Below are 23,048 nucleotides of genomic sequence, written 5' to 3' on the forward strand. Positions count from 1 at the left end.
GGCTTAAATATAATATACAAAATATAAATAAAAAAAAAATATTTGCACGGCACCTTAAAAATTTACAAGAATACTTGCAAATTCGTATATGCTGGCAACCTTGTACTATATTAGACAAAGTGTTTTTTTGTTTACTAGTATGACAGTTACATAGTTATAAAAATTAAAAACTGAGTCATATGTCAAATCATATTAATACTTTTAATAACAAACAGGATATTTAATTAAAAAAACCAACGAATATTTAATTTAACTCGTTCTAATTATTTCTCAACAAAGCCTTTAAAAATTTGAAAAATATTATGGCATACCAGGTAAGATATAACAATATCAAATAAAAAACTAAAATAAAACATTGCTTTATCAAAAACTAATAATACTACTTATGTACATATCAAAATGGAATTCCGTTTTAGGGAGGCTATGGTCAACCACCACCCGGAGGATACCAACAACCAGCAGGTGAAATAAAAATGTTAAAATTGAAATGTATACATATTTTTATTAACTTTTTATGTATATTTAGGATATGCCCCTCCACCAGGAGCGTTTGCACCGCAAAATGCGAATGTGTCACCTGATGTTCAAAGATGGTTCGATGTTGTAGATAGAGATCGTTCTGGAAAAATAAGCGCAACAGAACTTAAAGCTGCACTTATAAATGGAAAAGGGGAAAATTTTTCTGATAATGCTTGCAAATTAATGATTAGTATGTTCGATACTGACGCAAGTGGAACTATAGATGTACAAGAATTCGAAAAATTGTTCAACTATATTAATCAGTGGTTGCAAGTTTTCAAAACCTACGATCGTGATCAATCTGGTCATATTGAAGAGCAAGAATTATCGCAAGGTAATATAATTATTCTCGAGAGTATTCAGACATACTAGAAAATCAAATGTTTCAGCTTTCGCCCAAATGGGATTTAGATTTTCTCCAGAATTTATAACATTTTTAATAAGGAAATCAGATTTGCAAAACCACAAACAAATATCTGTTGATCAGTTTATTGTTTTATGTGTACAAATACAAAGATTCACTGAGGCATTTAGAGTGAGAGATACTCAACAAAATGGTACAATAACCATTGGATTTGAAGATTTTTTAAGCGTAGCTATTGGATGCTCCATTTAAATGCAATGACGAAAGCTATTTATCCTAAAAAGGCCTTATGCAAGAACAAGAATATATATATACTTTACATTCATTTATTTTACTATAGAACAATATTTTTATTAAGAAATCATGGTTAAAAAACATTGTATTTTGCTTGTTTTGGTATTTTGAAGCACAGTTAAAATATAGGTATTATACAAGGATAAGTTTTTTAAATTCAAACATAAAAATCAGAAATCCGTTAATTATACCTTAACATATGTAAAATATACCTTAAAAAAAGTAATGAGTTCAATTGGAGTAATATAATGAATACATTTTCCCAATTATGGCTTCCATAATTTTACTAATCCATCTTCGCTATACGTTGCTAACAAATTTTGATGCGGGTGATGACATAAACCTATCACATCTTTTTCGTGCACCTAAAAAAATTTTTTATAAAGACATGTGCCAAAATTAAAAAAATAAACGGTACGTTTAGTGTTCTTTCTAATTTTCCGGATGACACTGAAAAGCAGTACAACACTTGATCTTCTCCAGCGCAATATATGAATTCACCCCTAGGCGAAAGTGTAGCTGAAATAAAAGCGCCACCTTCTCTTTTACCAGAAGAAAATGATCTTACAATTTGTCCTTGCATATTCATTATGACAACGGTATTCGAACGATTACAAACAATAAAGTGCTCCGGATTTTTCGGTAAAAGCAAAACTGTGTTAACAGCCAACTCATTTCCAAGTGGCTGAAATGTCGATAAGCACTCTGTTGTCTTTAGAGACCAAATTTTAACTGTTCCATCTGATGAAGCACTAAAATTAGTTCTGGTAAGACTAAATTAAAATAAGAAATGAAATCATACCTTAGGAGACTGTGTCCATCAGGGGTGAAAACTGCTTCATTTACAAAAGAATGATGGCCCTTAAACTCTTTTAACATTTTTCCTGACTTCAATCCGTGTATTCTTATTGAATGGTCAAAACTTGCACTTAAAACTTGTGTATTGTCTCTTGAAAACTGCAAGCAAGTAACACCCTTAATATGAGCCTTTTCAAATCTTCTCAAACATTGTCCTGTCATTATGCGCCACACTTTTATTTGTCCATCTTGAGCGCCTGAAGCCAACATTTCTGAATCTCTCGAATACGCTAAAGCAAGAACAGCTTGCTCCATCATCATAAATTGATCTTGGGCCTGGTATTTCAAATCTTTTCTAATTTTACCAGTAGTAAAATTCCACACTTCAATGAAACCATCAACACTACCCGTTATTAAATATTGACCGTCAGGAGAAAATTGAGCACATTCAACATGAGATTTTTGTCCGAACTTAATTTGTCGTACCATTTGTGTTGGGAACATTTCTTCTTCTTGATCACGTATTGCTGCCTTGCCACGGAACAGATCAATAGTTGTTCCTGGTGGTAATAAACCTTGATGTTGTTGCCACTTCAAAGCTTGACCTAACAACGCTAATAAACGAGATGATGGGACGACATGAACTTCTCCACTCAATTCTTGAGCTATGATTGTTCGGCGTTTTTCTTTACTACTGCCCTCCGGATAAGCTTCACGTGGATCAAAGTACACCCGTTGAAGCATATTTTCTATAAATACAAAAATTATAAAATTACCAAAATGTTTTTCATTAATACAAATTTTTATTTACCTAAGTGTATATAGCGCTCTGGCTCTTGTTGTTTTAACATAATCATTGGATCGGTTTGACGCAGTAAAGATCTGGCAGCACCCAATTCACGAAGTTCAATTAACTCTAAAACAATCTTTTTGATATGTTAATATATTACTATTTTAAAAATTTATATTTGAACTTTATAACTCACTTGTTCATATAAATTTATTAGTTTTTTATCAGGCAGTTTCAGGGACTGTATGACTTTTAAGACTGTATCCCAGTGCCCATTATGAATATCTTGAACAAATCCATCAATACTATCAACTGTGTTGAGAGAAACACCAGTTTCTTCCTAAGAATATTTAAAAATACAACGATAGGGAGTTAAAACTCAGAAATTTTACCTGCAAAACTTGTAAGGATTTCATTAAATTCGACTCCTTTAAATATTGTTGAATAAGACGTATTACACTGGAAAGACATATAAATGAAATTCAAATATAAAAATTGGTTAGAAAATAACATATTTAATGATTAAGACAAAATATTATTTTCCAATTTTTATCCAATTTAGTATTGAAACCTACTCGGCAGATTCAATTTCAATAGACATTTTAACGTATTTTCTCAATTAAATTACAGTCGCTAACATATAAATTTCTTAAAAAAAGTACTTTATTTTAATCAAAAAGAACCCAAACAACCAATTATAAACTTTAATAATGATCAATAAACTTTAATAAGTCAATGTCAAAAACGGCTGGAATGTCAAAAGCAATCATGTTATTTTATATCAATTCACAATAGAGTTGTATACTTTATGATTTTAAGTACAATTTTGAATTGACACACTTTTTAATACAACATTTTACAGACTAAAAAAAGCAAACCCACTTAGCAATCAAAAATTTGGAATTTGAAACTCTTACAACATTGGATAAGAAAAAAGAAATTTTTTACAATAGTCCAACACAGAATAAACAAAAAATGCTTTTCTTAATTTGTTTTTGAATAAAACATCTCCATTCTATTTTATCATAGGCAATTTTACTTTCTTTCGCTTGTTGTGATATTTATATTTTATGTGATTAGAAACATTGCATACAACTCGCACAGTGGGTATTTCATATGATTGCGTTGAATTATAAATGTTTGCAGTTTTCTAAAACTCTTAACGTTATTGAAGTTCTTTAGTTTATTTATTATTATATAATCATTTCTGTTAAATTTTGTTATAATTATATTTAAACAATTTTAGTACAATTTAAAAATGGCAAAGCAAATACTCTTGACGCATATTAATAAATGTTTCTTATCACATAAAACATAAATATCACAAGAAGCCAAAGAAAGTAAAATTGCCTGAATGTGACGTGAATTCAATAGCTAACATGTAAATTGAGAATGATATTATGCTTTGGGTTTGTAACGATTTTGAAAAATGTTTGTGTGTTTCAATAGCAACACACTAAGATTAATAAATATCAAAAGTAATAAAATAAACCTAATAGAAGTTAAAATGTCGACTCTTTCTAAGAACTTGTATTAATTTTAACGTGTACTTAGACGCAGTTATTTTTTAATTGAATTATTTTAGCCTAGCTAAAAGAGTGAATAATAAGCGAGTTGTTAAAAATTAAAATTTCAACAAGGTACTTTTTATTTTTTGTCTCGTGAGAATTTTTAATAAAAAAATTAAAGAAAGAATTCGTTTCTAAAACTTTTAAGTTTTTTTTTTCCTAATTTAGTTTTCCTAATGGATCTTTTTTCTTTTATTGTAATATAACAAAATTGCTATTGTGAACTCAAAGAAAATTAATATGTCAAAAATTCCTCTTCAACGAATAAATCCCAGTAAACAAAATGTGCAAATAAATATTACTCGAGACAAATTATTAATACTTATTTTCACTAACAAATATTGTAATACAAACCAATTTAGCAACTTGGGATAAAGTTTAGGAAAAAATTTTTTTGTCGAAATCATTTCAATGGCCGCAATTTAAATGCAGAGAAATTTATAATACATAATTAAAAGAGTCTAGTTCATTTATAAAAAGTTGTAGTATAAAATAGTAATAATTAAGCTATATATTGATTTGTGAAAAAATTAAAGGAAATAAATGTGGAAGTGAAAGGTTTTATAATGTTTGAATCTTGGCTATAGAATAAGAAAAAATTTGATTTTAAGGTGCACAAAATATAAGAATAACTGCAATTTTTGAAGAGAAATCTAATTTGGAAGTAAGTTTATTTTTTTGAGATTTTCGATTTTTAGATATTCACGAATTTTTTTGTGTAATTCGGGTACAATTTTGAAATTCATTGTAAATTATGGTAGGTAGATACGTATGTAAATACGTTTGTGAATAGTGCAATAAATTTGGTTCACAATAAACTGCTCTGTGTGTAATATTAAATACTTTCAATACTAATTTACGTTTTATAATAAAAAATACACTTAATTATTTTACAAATTACAAGAAAAGATCGAATTAATTTAATATATGTATGTCATTATAAGTTATTTCACATAAAATATAAAATGCGTATAAGTTCTAATATGTATGCATGTATGTATATGCATGTACATACGTTTTCATCATGCATTGAGTATACCTACATAAACCGTAATTTGTATGAAGTATGGAATTATGATTTGAAAAAAAATATAGCCAAATATATAAAGAATAAAATTATTTTTGCTTATTTTTTAAATATTAACATTAATAAAAATTTATTTTAGGTAGCACAGTTTAATAACCAAAGTAATAATAATGCATCAAAGACACAATATACGACATAGCATACATCAGGCTCCTATGATGCGGCCTCCTCACATTCCATCTCAAATGAACGTGAGTATAGCCCCACATCCTCAACAGGTAAATATTCAACAACCGCCACCACAACTTACAACACAGCAGCCACCAACTCAACAAGCTCAGCCACATACACAGCATACAAATATACCAATAGGGACAGGACCGCAAATAATGCCACAATATATACCTACACCTCATCAGCGAGGAGATCCGAATAGGTATTTTAAAATGTGTGATTTAGTTAAAATCTTTTAAGAGTTTTAGATTTTATGTAATATTTTTTGTCTAAAGATACTATAATAAGTGTAGCTCTTTGTAGTTAATTCTTTTTACTCAAAAAGGTTTATGACCTTTAAGAAATACTTTATCCTGTCACAATTAATATTTCTATATTCTCTTTTACATTATTCCTTTATAAGATTTTTTTAATTCTTTTATTCAAGAGAAAAACTGGTCAGGAAATGGAAAAAAAATTTTTTCTTTATTTGTTTGATTGTAGGGAAAAAATACTGAAATATTATAGGTAGGAACATATGTATAACAGTATTTCGCCACTTTATTGTCAAACATGGACATTTTAGAGGGTCTCGAAAAATAATACATGTATATAAACATTATTATTAGGCCAAGTTAATATGAAATAAAAAATTAATTATACACTAGCACATATGTAAATACATAAATGTAGAATATGAAAATTAATTAAACATAGTGATATTCAAAAATAGTAATAAATTATATAATAGACCTCAATATAAATTGGAAACAGTATTTGAATATTAAAATACATACTGTTTCCCATTTATAAATTCTGATAAATTTTGTTACCTTCCATTAAAATGAAATGAAATTGCTAAATTTATAGAATTTGTTATTTTTTCTCTTAAAAATAAGTTAACAAGACTCTAAACTGAAATATGTATAATTTTTTTTCCTTTCAACATCACATCATTTATGTAAATACTTTCAATAAACCTTTAAATATAGGAGCGGTGTTCTTATAATTATACTCTTAAATAAAAAATTTACTGGTTTTAATAACAATCACATTATAAAAATTCCCCTATAAAGTTTACAAAAGCAAATAGTTTACAAAACTGGTGCACGTATGTGTTTTTTAGACTTGAATCTTGAAAATTCTGACTTTAATTTTTTATTTAGCTCATAATGTAAAAAAAAAACTTTGGCTGTGATACCTATCTTATTCATTAATAAAATTTATTTTTCATATAATGAATAAAAAGATGACCACTTTGACTATTGAAATATTCAGAGACAATTTTAGTTCCGTTTCGACCATCGTTACGAAAAGAAAATCGCAAAATTAAAAAATATTTATTTCGCGACCAATAAAATTTTCGTGTTTAGAATTTACTCTAATTCTCAATGCATAAGTATAGTTTTTTGAATTAAAAAACGTAAAACCAATATTAATTTTGACATATTTTTTTAAAACTTGAAGCAATCAATAATTTTTTCACAACGAAAATATAATATGGTTAGAATTTTTAATGTATTCGTCTTTAAGTTACCAGATTTTACAAATATTTTGTGTGTGCTTTTTACACCTATTAATCAGGTGAATTATACGAAAATAATAATTTTATAAAAAATAATGGAATTAAGTAAAATCTTTTATCCTAAAAGTGAATAAAATTGTGTTGTTTTTGTGAAGTTTTTTTTTTCTTAAATGAAGAATATTTTTATACAATAAAATAAATGTTAAAAATAATACCTATGTTTTAAAATTTTTAGTTTTGTAGAAATTTAAAATTTTTTATGTTAATAAAGAATGAAGTACATTCTTGTTACCGTAGAGCGACTATTTAAGAAATTTTGCTTTATTTGTTTATTAACGTATTCACTACAAAAAGTGTGTCTTAGATATTACTAAATGCATAAGTACATCATTATGTACATATGTGATTTTATAATTTAAAAAAAAAAACTTTATTTCAAATCATTACGAATTGTTTTCATAACATTTTTATGTTTCCATTTTATCTTTATATTTATCAATTAACTTTACTTTTTATAACGAAAAAATTATACAAATAAAAATTTAGGTTACATTATGTTATTATGTAAATACTTGTCGGAAGTAATAAATGGTTATATCCTTAAACATAAATTCATATATGTATGTATATACATATATTAGTCTATATTTGACATATGTCTTATAATAATTGTAACATTTTTAAAGTAACAAAAATAATATTTTACTTCGACTGTATATGAACTACTATGGTTTTTAATCCTCTAATATCAAAAAAATTCAATTTTAGGTACAAATATTTTTTTTTTTTTAATTTAATCAGTGAAGAAAAAAATGTTTTTAAACATGGAAAAAGTGTAATTAAAATTTGTGCATGGAATATCGCACGCACCTTAACTTATCATATTATGAAAACGTATTTTAATGTCTATGTTGCGAAAATCATTTTACAGGCAGGCCTTTTTTTGTATAAAATTAAATAACTAAATGAACTAATAACGAAATATTATCTAATAATGCATGTTTTAGTTGTTACACAAAATATTGGACTTTATTTAAGTAAAACCTTTAAAAATTACAAAATATTTTTTAGACTTATTAAAACAGAATGTAGTGTAATGGTTTTATATTTATTTCAAGGAATGAAATAATTACATTGTTGCAAATAAAGAAAATCAGAATTAATAATAGGTGAAAAAGATAACATTTTTCTGGGTTTATAAATTATAGAAAAAAAAATACTGATATATTATATATATATATACATATATATAAATTTTTTATTTAAAACTAGTTTAATAAATCGGTTTTTAGGCATAACTCCCCTTGAAAAAATATTCTGAACCTTTATCCTACATTAAAAATAGAAAAGGAAACAATATACTTACTCTTCTGATTTTTTTTCCATTCAAATTTATTACAAATGTAGATGTTTATATATGTATATATGAAAATTAGTATAGTTATATTTGAAATTTGAGGAGCAAGGACAATAATATCCTTTTTTCAACACCCTTTAAATTATATTGTTGTAATTGTAAATTGTCCGGGTGCCGTTGCTAGATTGTATGTATAAGACAAAAAAGTTTATTCGCTGAATCAAGTCCTCTTATTTATTTTAGTTACGTTCCTTTAATATTATTTTCAATTTTTTTTCTTCTTACTGCTTCGTGTGTTTTCCTTTTTCATAACATCATAGTTACTTTTTAATTTTTAAAGTCCCTATATTGTATTTTTTCTCTTTTCTTTTTTGTTTATTACAGTCCAAATGAATTTTTTGACCAAAAAAATGAAAAGAAACAATTAAGAAAATAAAAAATAAAAATCAAAACAATTGACAACTTATTGACGAAACTGCGTCCAACGTTTCATTATAGTTGACCTTTTCTTTTTTTTTCAAAGTTTACATTTACACATACATATAATTTTTTTTAACTTGAATAGAAATTTTTGTTCAAGAATTTGAAGCACTTTATTTATTTTAATAAAGTGTTATTTTGGTATTTTGACAAAATAAACAAAAAATGAAAGGATATGACGAAAAATTTGTTCACAAACTTACCATAGGCTATTTTATATAAATATTTACCATTGAAGTTTCGGATTAAAATAAAATAGTTTTCAGATTAGAATAATAAATAACACCTGAATTTAATAGGGCATTGTTATAAAAATAATAAAAAGTATGATTAATTTACTTATACATGCAATTGTTGCAATTATATTTAAATTTTATAATCCGTCATTTACCTTTTTTCTTAAAGCAGATAAAATTCGAATTAATTGCGATTGCGATAAAAAATGGATTTTTCCGGCGCATTTAACTAATTTTTTGTTAAATTTCGTTATGTGTACGGATATAATTTTTTTTTATTTAATTTACATATTCAAATTTATTTCTATAAGTTTTGTTAATATCGCAAATCTGTTGAAATTGAATATTAATTAATTTATAACTTAAAGTTCATGGTTATTTAGTGATAATAAATAAAGGTAATAAGTAAGTGAAGGAAAAATTTTTGAAAATTATAAAAATTCTTATTGCAACTAATTAATTCTAAAAAATAAATTGAATTGCATGATAATTTATGCAACCATGATAATATTTTGATTAAACGGTCATTAGATAAATATGATTTTTCCTTATTGCCCTTGTCATGCAATTTAGTACTTCGACTAATGTCATGGTTTTTGTTATTCAGCTATGTCCAATGTAATAACACTTCATATCACAATACCAACTAAACATTTTTAATATTAATTAATCAGTGGATGACTGATTTCCTTTCTATTTGTTTTTTATTGGAATATATTCATATGTATATATGTACATATTCCTTTTATTACATATTTTTTTACAAACGTTTATGGTTTTTGCATATTGTTTACTTCTTTCAAACAAAATAAAATTATTCTAATAACTTTAAAATAATTTTAGTGTTATCCGTATTAATGTTCATAGTGGTATCCATATTTTATAAAAACTTTAAAATTTTTTTGAATACTTATTTAAATTGATTTATAATTTAACAAAATTTTATGAAAACTGCTTGCATTACATTGTTATAACAATGTAGCAAAGGCTTATTAATAAAATAATTCCCTATTCAAATATTTTCATTTTTTATAAAAGACCTACTACAAGAGTTTCAATTCGAAAATCCAGGAAAACCAAAACGCCATCTCATGCAAATTTGGTCCTACGTACTGAAATTTAAAAAAAAAATGAAAATAAGGCGAAATTATTTTTATTTGTATTAGAATTATTTTCAATTGTATTAGCCCTTTTAACAACGAAAAATCAATTTCGTCATATCTTAAAAAGTATTCAGACTAAACTGAGTATCGGTTTAAAATTAAACAATTAATTTGCTTCGATAACAAGACGACTACTTAAAAAAAAACTTTGCACTGCAATTTGGAAACAATTATAACACTAACGTAATATGAAATAGCTTAAACAGAGGTTTTGAATCTTTAACAATACAACCAGGGATCAAATAAATAATTGGCAAAAAAATTTATATTATGTATTTATTTTTAATTTAGAAAAGAAATACTTCTCAGGATTTTAAGCTGCAGACATTTTTTAAGATATCTCGAACAAAAAAATATTCGAACAAAAAGGAATGTTCCGTCACCATAGTCGTGCTCGAGAAATTTTACGGCATCTAAAACCTTAAAAAATCGATATTTTAGAAAGTGCCTGACAGTTGTTTCACTATTATGCTATAGAATATTTCCATTTCACTATTGTGGTCGAAGGTTTCACTATTATCCCATAGAATTATATTTGACGATTTTCAATTGTTATCAATAAAATGTACCAAAACTCTATGGAATCATACTACATAAATCACTAAAGTATGTTGAATGTTAAAACTGTTTAGTGATTTATTTGATTTTCTGATATGATTTATTCGATTGACTATAAAGAGTTTATCGGCATGTACATTTTTTGAGGTATACAAAATTTGTACATGTTTTTTTCACAGATATTTTTCAAAATTTCAAATCTAAAAATAAAAATTTAATTTTTATAATATCATTACTCACACATAAAATGGGAAAATAAAGTACGAAAAAGCAATATAAAAAGATTATCATGGAAAAATCTTCCGATAACATTTAATTATCAAATTATTTAAAAAATAAAAAATAGAATTAAATAAAATTAAATAAAAGTCTTATTATTATATTTGCTATCATTATTATTATAAATCCTTAAAAAGCATAAATTTTCTAAAATCCTATTCTTTTCACTTCATAATTTTTGTCAAATTTTTAAGTGACATGTCATATTTATTCACTGTTTTATTATTATTTTCATAATTTTGTTTTTGTGTTTATTTTTATTTTACTCCTTGTTACTTTTTACTTATTTTCACTGTTCTTTTAAACCTCAAAAGCAAAAAGGATAAAATAAAAAAATAAAAAAAAAAAAAAACAAAAGTTTTTTAAAGCAACAAATATTTCTAATATTATTCCACCAAAAAAAAAAAAAAAACAAAATATTAATGGTAATAACAATAAAACAAAGCGGATATAAAACAAAATTTAAGTATCGGTAAAAAAAGGAACCATTTCTTTCTTTTTTAAGTGAATTAATTTTGTGCAAGAGAGAAACCTTTTTGACCCTTAAGCGTTAAGCGTTAGAAGATAATGTTATGATGATCAAAAATAAGAAAAACAAAAACTATATTCAGATAATAAAATTTTTGGCAAGAAAGAAAATTCAAAATGATCAAAAACAGAAAGAAAAAAATTTTATTTCTTGAATATTACATTTACACCAGCTTGTGGTTTATGATATTCTCTCAGATTATAAAGCTTTATATTATAAAAATATGTATGTATGTATGTATACACATAAATGTATTATAAAATATTTTTTTGCCAAAGTAATAAAAACCATCATCATCACTATTATTATTGCTATTACTCAATCACTATTTTTATCATCATCATCATCATCATAAGGAGTTTGTTATACAAGAACATAAAGACCAAAAAAAAAAAAAAAAAGAGTAATGGCAGCAAGATCCGACAAGATCAACTAACCCTTTTTTTTTATTAATATTTTTATATACCAATGTTATAAAATTTTTCTTTTTCTCTTTTTTTATTTTTTATATTCACTATTATAACCATGTGGAAATATAAAACAATCTTTATATTGCTTAACCATTCACGCTTATCTTTTGTTTATAGATTTATTCCCATTCACCAGTTGAATTAAAGGAAAAAAAAGAAAAGTAAAGAAAAAAAGAAAGACTTGGATAACAAAAGGTTTAGGAAAACAGGGAGTCTTGAGAGATTCAATAAAAATGAAAAAATCTAAAAGAAGAAGAATTATATAAAAAAGTTAGATAAATGTCAATTTATATAATTTTTTTTTTGTAATATTCATATATGCTTAGGGTTGCTGTATTTTCTGAAGAATTTCAAAAGATTTGTGTCTTTTAATGTTTATACTCAAATGTGATGTGCTGATTTTTTTTTCTTTCTTATCTTATTTTTTTTTTTGCATTGTTACTGTAGAAGAAATTAGTGTTTTATAAAAAAAAGTGCATACTTTTGGGCGTACTTAATTAAATTTATGTTTTTTTACGGAAATTCACTTTAAAATAATTAACTGTTAAATTAGTTACAACAGTGAATCTAAATCAGACTTCTTTATTGATTTTCCATAATAATTTTTTAAACATTTAATTGCTATTTATTTCAATGCTAACAAACCTATACTTAGAGTAAAAAATTTTCAAAATTAAGGTTTATATATGTATACCTACTTAATTCTTTTTTCTTAGTGCTAATTTTTAATTTTAATATATGTGTGTATGTATCTCATGTATTTTGTTATATTTTTATAAGTTTATATTTGTGCAATTGCAATTTATATAAGCAAAATTTGTTCATTATTTTATTAAATACTCAAGAAAAGTTCTGAAAAGTGTTATTGAAAAATTTGTCAATTTTAAGATATTAACTTTATTTTTTCGTAACATGAAAATGCAAATATATGTACAGCATTTATACTGACGTTATATTAAACCAAAAATACTATAGTATCTATATACATATACATATATATATATATATCTACATTTAAGAGGGGGCTGTGAAACTAATTTTCAGTTTTGGTAATTTTTAGAATATTTAACCCTTGATCTTCGATAGCCTAATATTAAATTAAATGTGCGATAGTAATCTCTTTACATAAAAAGTTTTTCTAAAAAAAACAAAATATGATTTTCTAATTAATTTTATCGCTTGGCTACCTTTATAATGATTTAGTTTAACCCTATATGATTTAGTGTATATGAACGTTATAAAATAAAGTCTTTTATTTTTTTCTGAGTTAAGGTTTTTTTTTATTTGGAAACTACCCTTTCTCTTTCTTACTACAACAATATTTCCTTTTTATATTTTTCAATTTTACTAAAATTACTTCTGTTTCAATTCTAAGTAAGGTTCTTTACTTCGACAAAATAATTTTTGTACTTAAGTACTATATTTTTAAGGGGGAAAACAAATTTATAACGATATTTATAGAGTTTTTTACATAGATATATACTAACAAATACAGTTGTATACCAATCTGCATGTAGATATAGACATTTATTAATATGTGTATATAATATAAATCTGGTTGTTTTAAGTGAGGGCACCCTGCTATCTCTTCTTCAAACTTATTATTATTATTATTGTTATTATTATTATTTTTATTATTATTATATACAGTGGCATTTATTTAAATAAATCACCAAGTCTTTAAAAAATTATATATGTATATACATATAATATATATATATATGCCCTTTATGTGCGTATAAATGTATGTATATATGAATATAAAAGACAACTCATCGGTGACTCTTTTTCGTTGAATTGAACTCATGACGTCTTGGTTATATTGTTTCGTTGAGTATAAATAAAAAAATAATAACAATAAAATGGAAATATCAAATATTAAGTTAAAGACAAGATTGTTTTTTTGTATTTTTTAATGTTGTTGAATTTATATAAAATTCAAATAATGATAATAAAAATAACAATAATAGTTATAAAAAACATAGGAAAAATAAATGAAATAAAAGAAATATAAAAACGCAACGGGAGAGCAAAGCTTCTATACATTTTTTTTTGCAGTTTTGAAGGAATCACATATGTACATTAAAAGTTTTTATGAGTTCTTTACTTTTAATTTTTTTGTCCATTAAAACACAAAACAGCTGATTTTTCTAATTCTAAGATAGAAAATAATAATTTAAAAAATACAAGTAAATCCTGAAAAAAAAAATAAAACAAAAATTTTATTCATTTTTCCTTTTATTTATTGTTTCTTTTTACTTTTTTGTAATTTTTGGTGAAATTCTGTGAGAATCTGTATATGGTTTATTATGATTTTCTATTGAATTTTTTCACGTTTGTTTCTTTTTTAAATAAACCACTTTTGGTCTTGACTTAGCGCGTTCCGATACCTTTTCACATAATAAATAATATTTTTGAATCAATTATTCAAATTAAAATAAGGAGAAATAGTAACAACATTAAAGTAAATTCGTGCTTAATATTTAACATTGAAATATTACTTAATTCATTTCAAACAGATACAACAAAATCAATTTAAATGTTATTTATTTTGTATATTGTAAAACAAATACGTGTTAAGAATATTTTGATGATTCGAAACTTAGAATTTTCGAATATATGAATCAAGAAGTATTTTCGTGAGTTTGTCAGCTGTTATTGTAACTACGATATTGCTTTATGATGAGTAGAGTTTATTTGCTTTCTTCTTCTAGTTTCCATAAAATTTTTTTTTTTAAGTTTTTTCAAACACCTGTATTTTATTCTATAAACTTTACTTATAAGATAAAATATGTACATACATACATACAATATCATTTTATGATTGTTTTCTTTTCTCAGTTGAATCTATGCAAGTATGTGATTGTTTATTTTCAAAAAAAATTGTAATTTAGTATATTTTATTTTAAAAAATGAAAAAACCAAAATTGAATTTAAAATGACTCGTTTGTTCATTCAAGGTTCACCATTGCTTCGTAAATTTTTAACATCGAACACTATTGCTTTCCCACAAATATTGACAATGATTGTACTCGTTGATTGTAACTTTTCGATGTTAGATATTGCTTACACATGCTGTTAATAGAACAGAAAGTTTTTCACTTCTTATTTCCTTGAATTCTATCCTTATTTCTTTAATTTTTTTTTATTAACTCAATATATATAACAAAGATCAAGTTTCTGAATACTATGAACAATATGGAATACAATATGAAATATTACCGAAAATTTGTTGAATTGTCGACAACTAATTTCTTTAATGTAAAGTTATTATCAATGAAATAAGGTTACTTATTTAATGCAATGTTTTTAATTATAGGCAATGATACGGTTTATTTGGTATTACAGCTTTCATTTATGTATTTCACTTTATACTTAGTATGTTTTCCAAATAAGATTTGAAAGCTAATTATAATTAATATTGCAATTTATAAAAATTAATACAAAATAAATTGAAAATTACAGATTAGGACATCATCTACCACCACCTGCTTCTCAACAACAGCAACAGCAGTCGCAACCGCAGCCACAACAGCAACAACCTTCTCAATTAACTTTACAACAACCGCCATTATCTCAGCCACCACAACGTATAAGCCCACAAATGCATCAACCGCATTATATGAAAAGTCGACCGCCAAACATCAATAACAGCAATATTGGTGGTGTAAATGTGAATCAATTGCAGCAGCAACATCCACAACTACAACCACCGCCACCACCTGCTGCAACAAACTTAAGTAATCACCCACTTCCGCATCAATCCCATCACCAGCAAATACCTCCTCCACATCAACAACAACAGCAGCAACATCAACTACAACAAATACCAATTCAACAGCATAATAATAACAATAATTATAATCAAAAACAAAACCACACTAACAAAATAGTCAATCATCCAACCCACAAGTATAATGCAAATACAACTGCAGGGGTTGGACATTCTAAAATTAATCAAGTAAAGCATTCCCAACAGCATTTGCAATCTCCACTTCAACCCCATCATCAGCAGCAGCCTCAGTTGCAGCAATCTCATCAACCTCAAATTATTTCAAATGTGGTTAAAACACAGCCAACACAACAAGCCCAATCCCAAACACAACCTCCATCACAGCAGCATGCGAATCAACCTCAACATATAAATCAGTGTAACTCACAGCAAACGGTTCAAGTAATCAATCAAACACAAATCAGCCAACATAAAATTATTCAAAATTCAAACAAAGTTTTAAACTCACAAACATTAGTTAGTTCGGCGACTACTTCTACTTGTTCAACTGTGAATGCAACGCAAAATTTGTCAAATAACTCTCCCTCTTTATTAAATTCTACAACTTCAAATAATAGTCAATCGCAGATTAATCAAAATATTCCTATAGTAAATTTATCAACAAAATCAAAAACTTCAAAAAATTGTAAGATTTTTTTAATTTCATTATACATATGTATATGTAATTCAAGATTAATTTTGTACTTTTATTAAAAGCATCGTCTAATGTTAACCAAAATGTGGAACACGTACAAAATCAAAAAGTAAGCAAAAAACAAAATTCTGTTAATGCAGTTGAAGAGTCACCAGAAAATATTGAACATCCAGAAAACACTGTTTCACAACCAATTTCAAATGAACCTGTTAGTGTTCCGTCTACTGAAAATATTTCAAGTGGAAAGGAAAAAACACCAATGTGCTTGGTCAATGAATTAGCGAGATACAATCAAGTAAAAACTTATATACTTACATAAATAATATAATTCAATAAAAATTACAAAATTTTATAATTTAAAATATGTATTAATTCAAAAAGGTTGGAAATATTTCTTGAGAAATAAAGCATTTATCATATATTTTAGATACAGCATCAGTACAGATTAACTGGAGAACAAGGACCAGCACATAGTAAAAGATTTACTGTAATATTAAATCTAGGGGATGAAGAATATACTGCTGAAGGTTTAAGTATAAAAAAGGCGCAACATACAGCAGCTGCAGAAGCAATAACTAAAACTAAATACGAACATCCACCTCCTAAGAAAGTACGCCACAAAAATGGCTCTAGCAGGTTTGGAATTGGAAATATTACCCCAACAGTTGAATTAAACGCCCTGGCTATGAAATTAGGGGAAAGAGCAGTATATGTTTTCGACTCGTCGGGAACGGCACAAACTTGTGGAACTGTTAATCAAATACAATCAATGCCGCCGGTAAATCAACAAAGTGTACCAACAGCATTAGCAATAAATTCAACCCAGCAAATTATATCAAATGGTACACAAACTTCCATGTCGCCAGTAACATTAACTAATGGCCCACAACCACCGCCACCACCACCACCATCATTACCACATATGCCAAATTATTATTGTGAGAGTAATTATCAGTATGGACAGTTTAACTCAAGAAATAATTTAGTTAATATTTATTTGAATGGAAATGGAATGCGTTTCCCAAATGTAACTAGAAGACCGTATGCTCGGGGTGGTTATATGAAATTTCGTAACGTAATTTTGTCCAATACAAAGTTAAAAGTAACTTGTTTTGAAAAAGTTTTTTTATGTATTTCAGCGAATGATGGCACCATTAAATGGCATTCATCCTAATTATAACAGAGATGCATGTAAAATAACTTTGTTAGTAGGAAAAGAAAAATTTACTGGTGTTGGCCCAACAGTTCAAGCTGCTAAACACGATGCTGCATCCCGAGCTTTGGAAGTATTAAAACCAATTGCTGAAGCTAGCGAAGATGTTGAAAATTTGAATACATCTTCAGGGGAATCTGGAACCGAAATTAAGTCTCCAATTTCATTGGTTTATGAAATAGGTTTAAAAAGAAATTTATTAGTAACATTTGAAGTTAAAAGTGAAGTTGGGCCACCGCATTTGAAAAATTTTATAACTATTTGTAAAGTTGGAGATATAACAGTAAGTTTTTTTATTTTATTTAGCAAAAAAATATCAATTTTGTTGCATTTAAGACGGAAGGTGAAGGAAACGGCAAAAAAATATCAAAAAAGAGAGCAGCAAAAAAAATGCTGGAAGAGCTTAACAAATTGCCACCAGTGAGTCCAGAAAAACCACCACCCGCAAATACGTACCAGAATAGTAATAAGACGAGTAAAGGAAGTCGGGCACATAAACGTAATTCCGCTGCTGGTGCATCCCAACAAGGGGCAACTCAGCAAACTGCGCCAAAAAAGCGGATTAAAAATGTTATAAAAGAAAAACCTGAACCTGAAAATCCAGAAGAAATGAATCCAATTTCTAGATTAATTCAAATACAACAAGCTTTAAAAGAACGAGAACCAGCTTACACGGTAGTTGAAGAAAAAGGTGCTGCAAGAAGGCGCGAATTCACTATTGAAGTTACAGCCAATGGTCAAAGTGCCAGAGGCAGCGGATCTAACAAAAAAATTGCTAAAAGAAATGCTGCGAAAAGTATATAATATTTTTAAAATAAATTTAACCTGTCGATTAATTATTTTATTTTTTTTTTTTTAATTTCCAAGATTTGCTTGTAATTTTGGGATATGAACCGAATCAAAATAATAAAGAAAATAATTCAAATGTTGTTAACACTGCCGACAATAACAGTAACAAAATTAAAACAAGTGAAAACGATTTATCTCGAAGTAATAGTACGAGTAATGCAAAAACAACCCCTCAGGCACAAAGTGGAAGTTCTAGTCGACAGATTGTTCCTGGTTTAATTCATTTGCCGAAAAGTAATAATGAATATTGTTTTATTATTTTTATTCATAATTGAAAAACTGTTTTATTTTTTTTTTTCATCAATTAAAGATAGTGAAACACATCACAATACAAATTCTGTAAATACTACCAAACAATCTCAACAAAATTCTGGTGAAAATGAACCGAGTCAAAAAGCTTCAACCAATGATGAAGTCTCTAACAAAAGTGAATCAGTCGAAAAACCTAAAGGTTCAGAAAGAAAATCTACTGAATTTGGAGTGAGACCTAAAGACCAATTGCTCTACTTGGCCCAAATTTTAGATTTCGAAGTAAGATCGTATTTTTTTTTGTATCGTTTGCAAAATATATTGTACCTACATGCAAAATACCTTTCTATATTTAATTCTAATAAACGTTGTATTATAGGCTAATTTTACTGATTATCCAAAAGGAAATCACGGAGAGTTTTTAACGATTATAGCTTTGTTCACAGATCCTCCGCAATTATGTCATGGAGCTGGAGAAAATTCAGATGCATCACAAGATAACGCTGCTTTGGCGGCACTGGAAATGTTAAGTAAATTAGGCTTAGATAATGTTAAACCAAAAAAAATACAATCTAGTAACAATAATATTTCGGATGAAAAAAAACCGAATTCAAAAAAAGAAGGTGAAAATAACTAAATGTTGTAACAATGAACAAAAAGAAGTATTTTTGCCAAGAAATTTTTAAAATAAAAGATAAATTTAAAAAATTAATTTATATATACATATTTATAATATATTTATTTGTATTTTACAAAATTAATTAAAATTTTAAGTTGATTTCTCAAAAATCTTGAAAGTATTACAGAAATCTGTAAAAAAAATCCTAAGAATTAATTATTAAAATGCAATAAACTTGACTTCAAAACTAGCTATTTTACAATATTAAAATTTTTATTGTAAATTAATAAAAAAAAAATAAAAATCTTTATTATTATAATTATTATTTTCGAAATATACTCGAAATTGATGTTAACTAAAAGATAAATTGTTTTCTAGGAAAATTATTTTATTTTAATATTTTTTTTTTCTAATATTAATTAATATTATGTTTTCAAGTAATTTATTATTTATTTTTCTTTTTTATTTAAGAAATTATTTCATAATGATTAACACGATATTTTAAAATGTCATGCGAATACAATATAGTGAATACAATATTGTTTAATTAAGGTGCACGTACATCTTATAGAGAGTTATTACATTCACTTTTTGCAATATCACACATGAAATAATATTAAAAACTACAAGCGAAAATATACAAAATTTCATAGAAAAAGTTTAAGAAAATTTAATTAAAATTAAAAGATGTTTTAAATTCAGCCAGCTCAGTGCATAAATTCGGAATATTCATTTTCAGATTTTGTTCATTATTCATTAATGAGTTTTAATAAATTTTCATCATCATTCTTAATATTAATATTTTCATTTTTATAATGTTTCTAAAATAGAATTTTATTCTCATCCGAATCAAAAATACGGTTAAAAATAACAAAAATTCTTTTATTATAATCCCACCAACAGAATCGGTTTTATAATCTTTAAAAAAAAACTTCTGCTATTTACAAATACATACAAAATGTTTCATTTATATGGCATATTTATATTCCCCAATACTAGTTTTACATTTCGATTAGATTACACTTTTTTATTTTCTTACCAAAATATTCTTACATTATCAATAATATTATCAGCAACAACATTTTTTATGATTTCCGGTTTTTTCAGTTTCGGCAAGACATTCAACGGATTTATTTTAAAAATTCTTGGGTCGTTAAAATAAGCAAAATATATAACTGTGTTTAAATAGGCTTTTTGAACTTCTTTTAAATAACATTTGACCAAGACATTGTATTTATATACTACTATTTCACCTCACCAACCCAAGGGAAACAATACATAATCATTTTGTATTTCTCTGAAATGTGATGCAATGGCCAGTTGTTTACACAAAATGAAGCTCACAAACGGTTCCACTACAGTTCTTTCAATTTCACTAAGACTTGTATTTAATTATTTCAAAGTTCGTTAATTTCAAAAAATTAGAAACTAAAAAAATCAAGTAAATAGAGTATTTATTTTTTTTCGCATAACATTTTATAATATCTGCATATGAAAATTATTATAAGGCAAAAACAAACATTAAAAAGGGTATTAAATTGTACATTATTTATTTTAATGACATATGTATATAGGTTTTTTGTTTGACTGTAAATACTTTTGAACAATTTAATATCCATGAAATTCATAAAATGTAATTAATTAAAGGTAATGGACCAAATTAAATAAAAGTTTATTTATTAAAAGCATTATGTATATGTACAGATGTCGCAAAATTGCTATTAAAAATATTAAATATGAAATTATATAACAAAAACCAAATTTTTATGAATGTAATTTATTTAATTTGGTCCAATTTCTAATTTTCTCTTTTTTAAATAAGGCCAAATAAAATAAAATGAAACCAGTAATATAAACATTATGCTTTTATTTTATTTTCAAATAAAAATTGAAAGGAACTCGACAAAAATATTTTGAATAAATTTTATAAAAATTCTAAAAAATTTATTGAAAAATTAAAAACTGAAAAAAAAAATGTACAAAAATATTTTTTAGATCTTGCTCAATATTTTTATATAAAAAAAAGTTTTTCAATTAGAATCTAAATTCTGATTTACGATTTAATGTTCAAGCGTAATTTTTTATTTGATTATACATATTGTATAAATGTAATATCATTCAATATTTTTATGATTGCTTTTTAGTTTAGTATATTAAAAACTTTAATTTCAAAACAACGATCAAATTTTTTGGGAATTATAAATAATTAATGAATGACTTGATAAAAGATATTTTTGTGCATTTTTAATTTTTCTCTAAATTAATTATTTAAAAAAACATCATATTGATTACCATATTCCTAAGTTTAAATTATCTTCTATTTACAAAATCTCATCCAAACTATTAAGTTGTTCTTTATTTGTAACTGAGGTTTTGGCTTATAGTGTATGCTTAATGAAAAATGCAAAAAGTATTTAATTGATTATTTATTATTAGGCAAATGGTAATTAATGTAATTTTAATATCACAAAAGCAAAAATATATTTTTAAATACATTTATGAAAAATTTTAAAAATGTTATATGGTCATGATTAAATAGTTAGATGAGCAGTTCCAAATTTTTAAATGACGAATATTTTAGAAATTTTTAATATAAATTAATTAGTTAAAACTAAATACTGTAAAAATAATTGCAAAACAAGTTCAATTTGAGATTAACTTTTTTTAAAAAATGTTTTAAAAGCAGTATTTTATTAATACAAATTAACAAAATAAAATATGAATCCTTTTACCATGAATTTTATACGTATTTTTTATTGTTTACTTATTCCTAAACTCAATTTACTCAATTAAGATAAATTTTTTTTTATTTCACATAACCTAGAATACTTAAGTAATAGTTAAAACCTATTTATTTTCTTGACCATAAAAAAAAATGTATTTAAAATTAATGATGCGTTAAAACAAACAATACTTTAATAAAGGAAGTTCATTTCATGAAGCACCATATAGTTTTTAGAAGCAAGAAAAATTTTAAAATAAATGTGCTAACTTGTGAAATGAATTTCACCAAAAAAACTCTAGTATATACATATGTATGTATGTATAAATATATTAATTGAAATATGTGTTTCGCGGAATTGATATACATATTTGTAATTGATTCTAATATGTAGTTATAAAATAAAAAAAGAAATCAAATTAACAAAAAAAGTAAAAATCAAAACATTTCGAATTCCTTACTTTTACTTTGGATTTCAAGAATATTGTTAGAAAAATATTGATTTCGTCTATTTTGTTTTGATTTTTAAATGTAACAATGGTATGAACCGCACACGTTCATTTTAAACCATTTATAAAGTCATTTTATTATAATTAAAATATTTATTATAATTTTTTTTTATAATATAAAATTATGATAATTGAAGAATGTAATAATAAAAATATAATAAAAATTTGTTAAAATTGGTAGAATTATACTTTTAAAACTTTTTTTATTTTTATCATAAGACCTAATTATTATTATAAAAATTATTAAAAGACGGATCAAATTATTTTTAATTAATTTTGTTCACATATTT

The 23,048-nt window shown here is 25.3% G+C and overlaps 3 protein-coding genes across 4 annotated transcripts; 2 read left to right on the plus strand and 1 right to left on the minus strand.

The window, feature by feature from the left end:
• Window positions 1–170: 170 nt before the first annotated feature.
• Window positions 171–1,317, plus strand: LOC129610920 (peflin). Its single transcript, XM_055523739.1, has 4 exons — window positions 171–314; window positions 417–462; window positions 527–853; window positions 909–1,317. Exons 1-4 carry the CDS (start codon window positions 303–305, stop codon window positions 1,133–1,135), a joined length of 612 nt encoding a protein of 203 aa, XP_055379714.1. The 5' UTR covers window positions 171–302; the 3' UTR covers window positions 1,136–1,317.
• Window positions 1,194–3,472, minus strand: LOC129610919 (WD40 repeat-containing protein SMU1). Its single transcript, XM_055523737.1, has 7 exons — window positions 3,341–3,472; window positions 3,158–3,224; window positions 2,962–3,105; window positions 2,787–2,901; window positions 1,980–2,724; window positions 1,596–1,929; window positions 1,194–1,542 (listed from the first exon to the last, which is right to left on the minus strand). Exons 1-7 carry the CDS (start codon window positions 3,364–3,366, stop codon window positions 1,444–1,446), a joined length of 1,530 nt encoding a protein of 509 aa, XP_055379712.1. The 5' UTR covers window positions 3,367–3,472; the 3' UTR covers window positions 1,194–1,443.
• A 1,214-nt stretch (window positions 3,473–4,686) lies between these two features.
• Window positions 4,687–22,868, plus strand: LOC129610722 (maternal effect protein staufen). 2 transcript variants are annotated; one of them, XM_055523392.1, is made up of 11 exons: window positions 4,687–4,891; window positions 4,945–4,997; window positions 5,500–5,796; window positions 15,636–16,588; window positions 16,660–16,892; window positions 17,025–17,672; window positions 17,737–18,093; window positions 18,147–18,606; window positions 18,678–18,893; window positions 18,970–19,190; window positions 19,288–22,868. In XM_055523392.1, exons 3-11 carry the CDS (start codon window positions 5,531–5,533, stop codon window positions 19,543–19,545), a joined length of 3,612 nt encoding a protein of 1,203 aa, XP_055379367.1. In that variant the 5' UTR covers window positions 4,687–4,891; window positions 4,945–4,997; window positions 5,500–5,530; the 3' UTR covers window positions 19,546–22,868. The 2 variants fall into 2 exon arrangements, with proteins under 2 accessions (XP_055379367.1, XP_055379366.1); XM_055523391.1 differs by having other exon boundaries at window positions 4,687–4,997.
• The last annotated feature ends 180 nt before the right edge of the window (window positions 22,869–23,048 follow it).

This window comes from Condylostylus longicornis, unplaced genomic scaffold (assembly GCF_029603195.1).
Source record: "Condylostylus longicornis isolate FDR11 unplaced genomic scaffold, ASM2960319v2 ptg000048l, whole genome shotgun sequence".
In the NCBI taxonomy this organism is placed as follows: Eukaryota; Metazoa; Arthropoda; class Insecta; order Diptera; family Dolichopodidae; genus Condylostylus; species Condylostylus longicornis.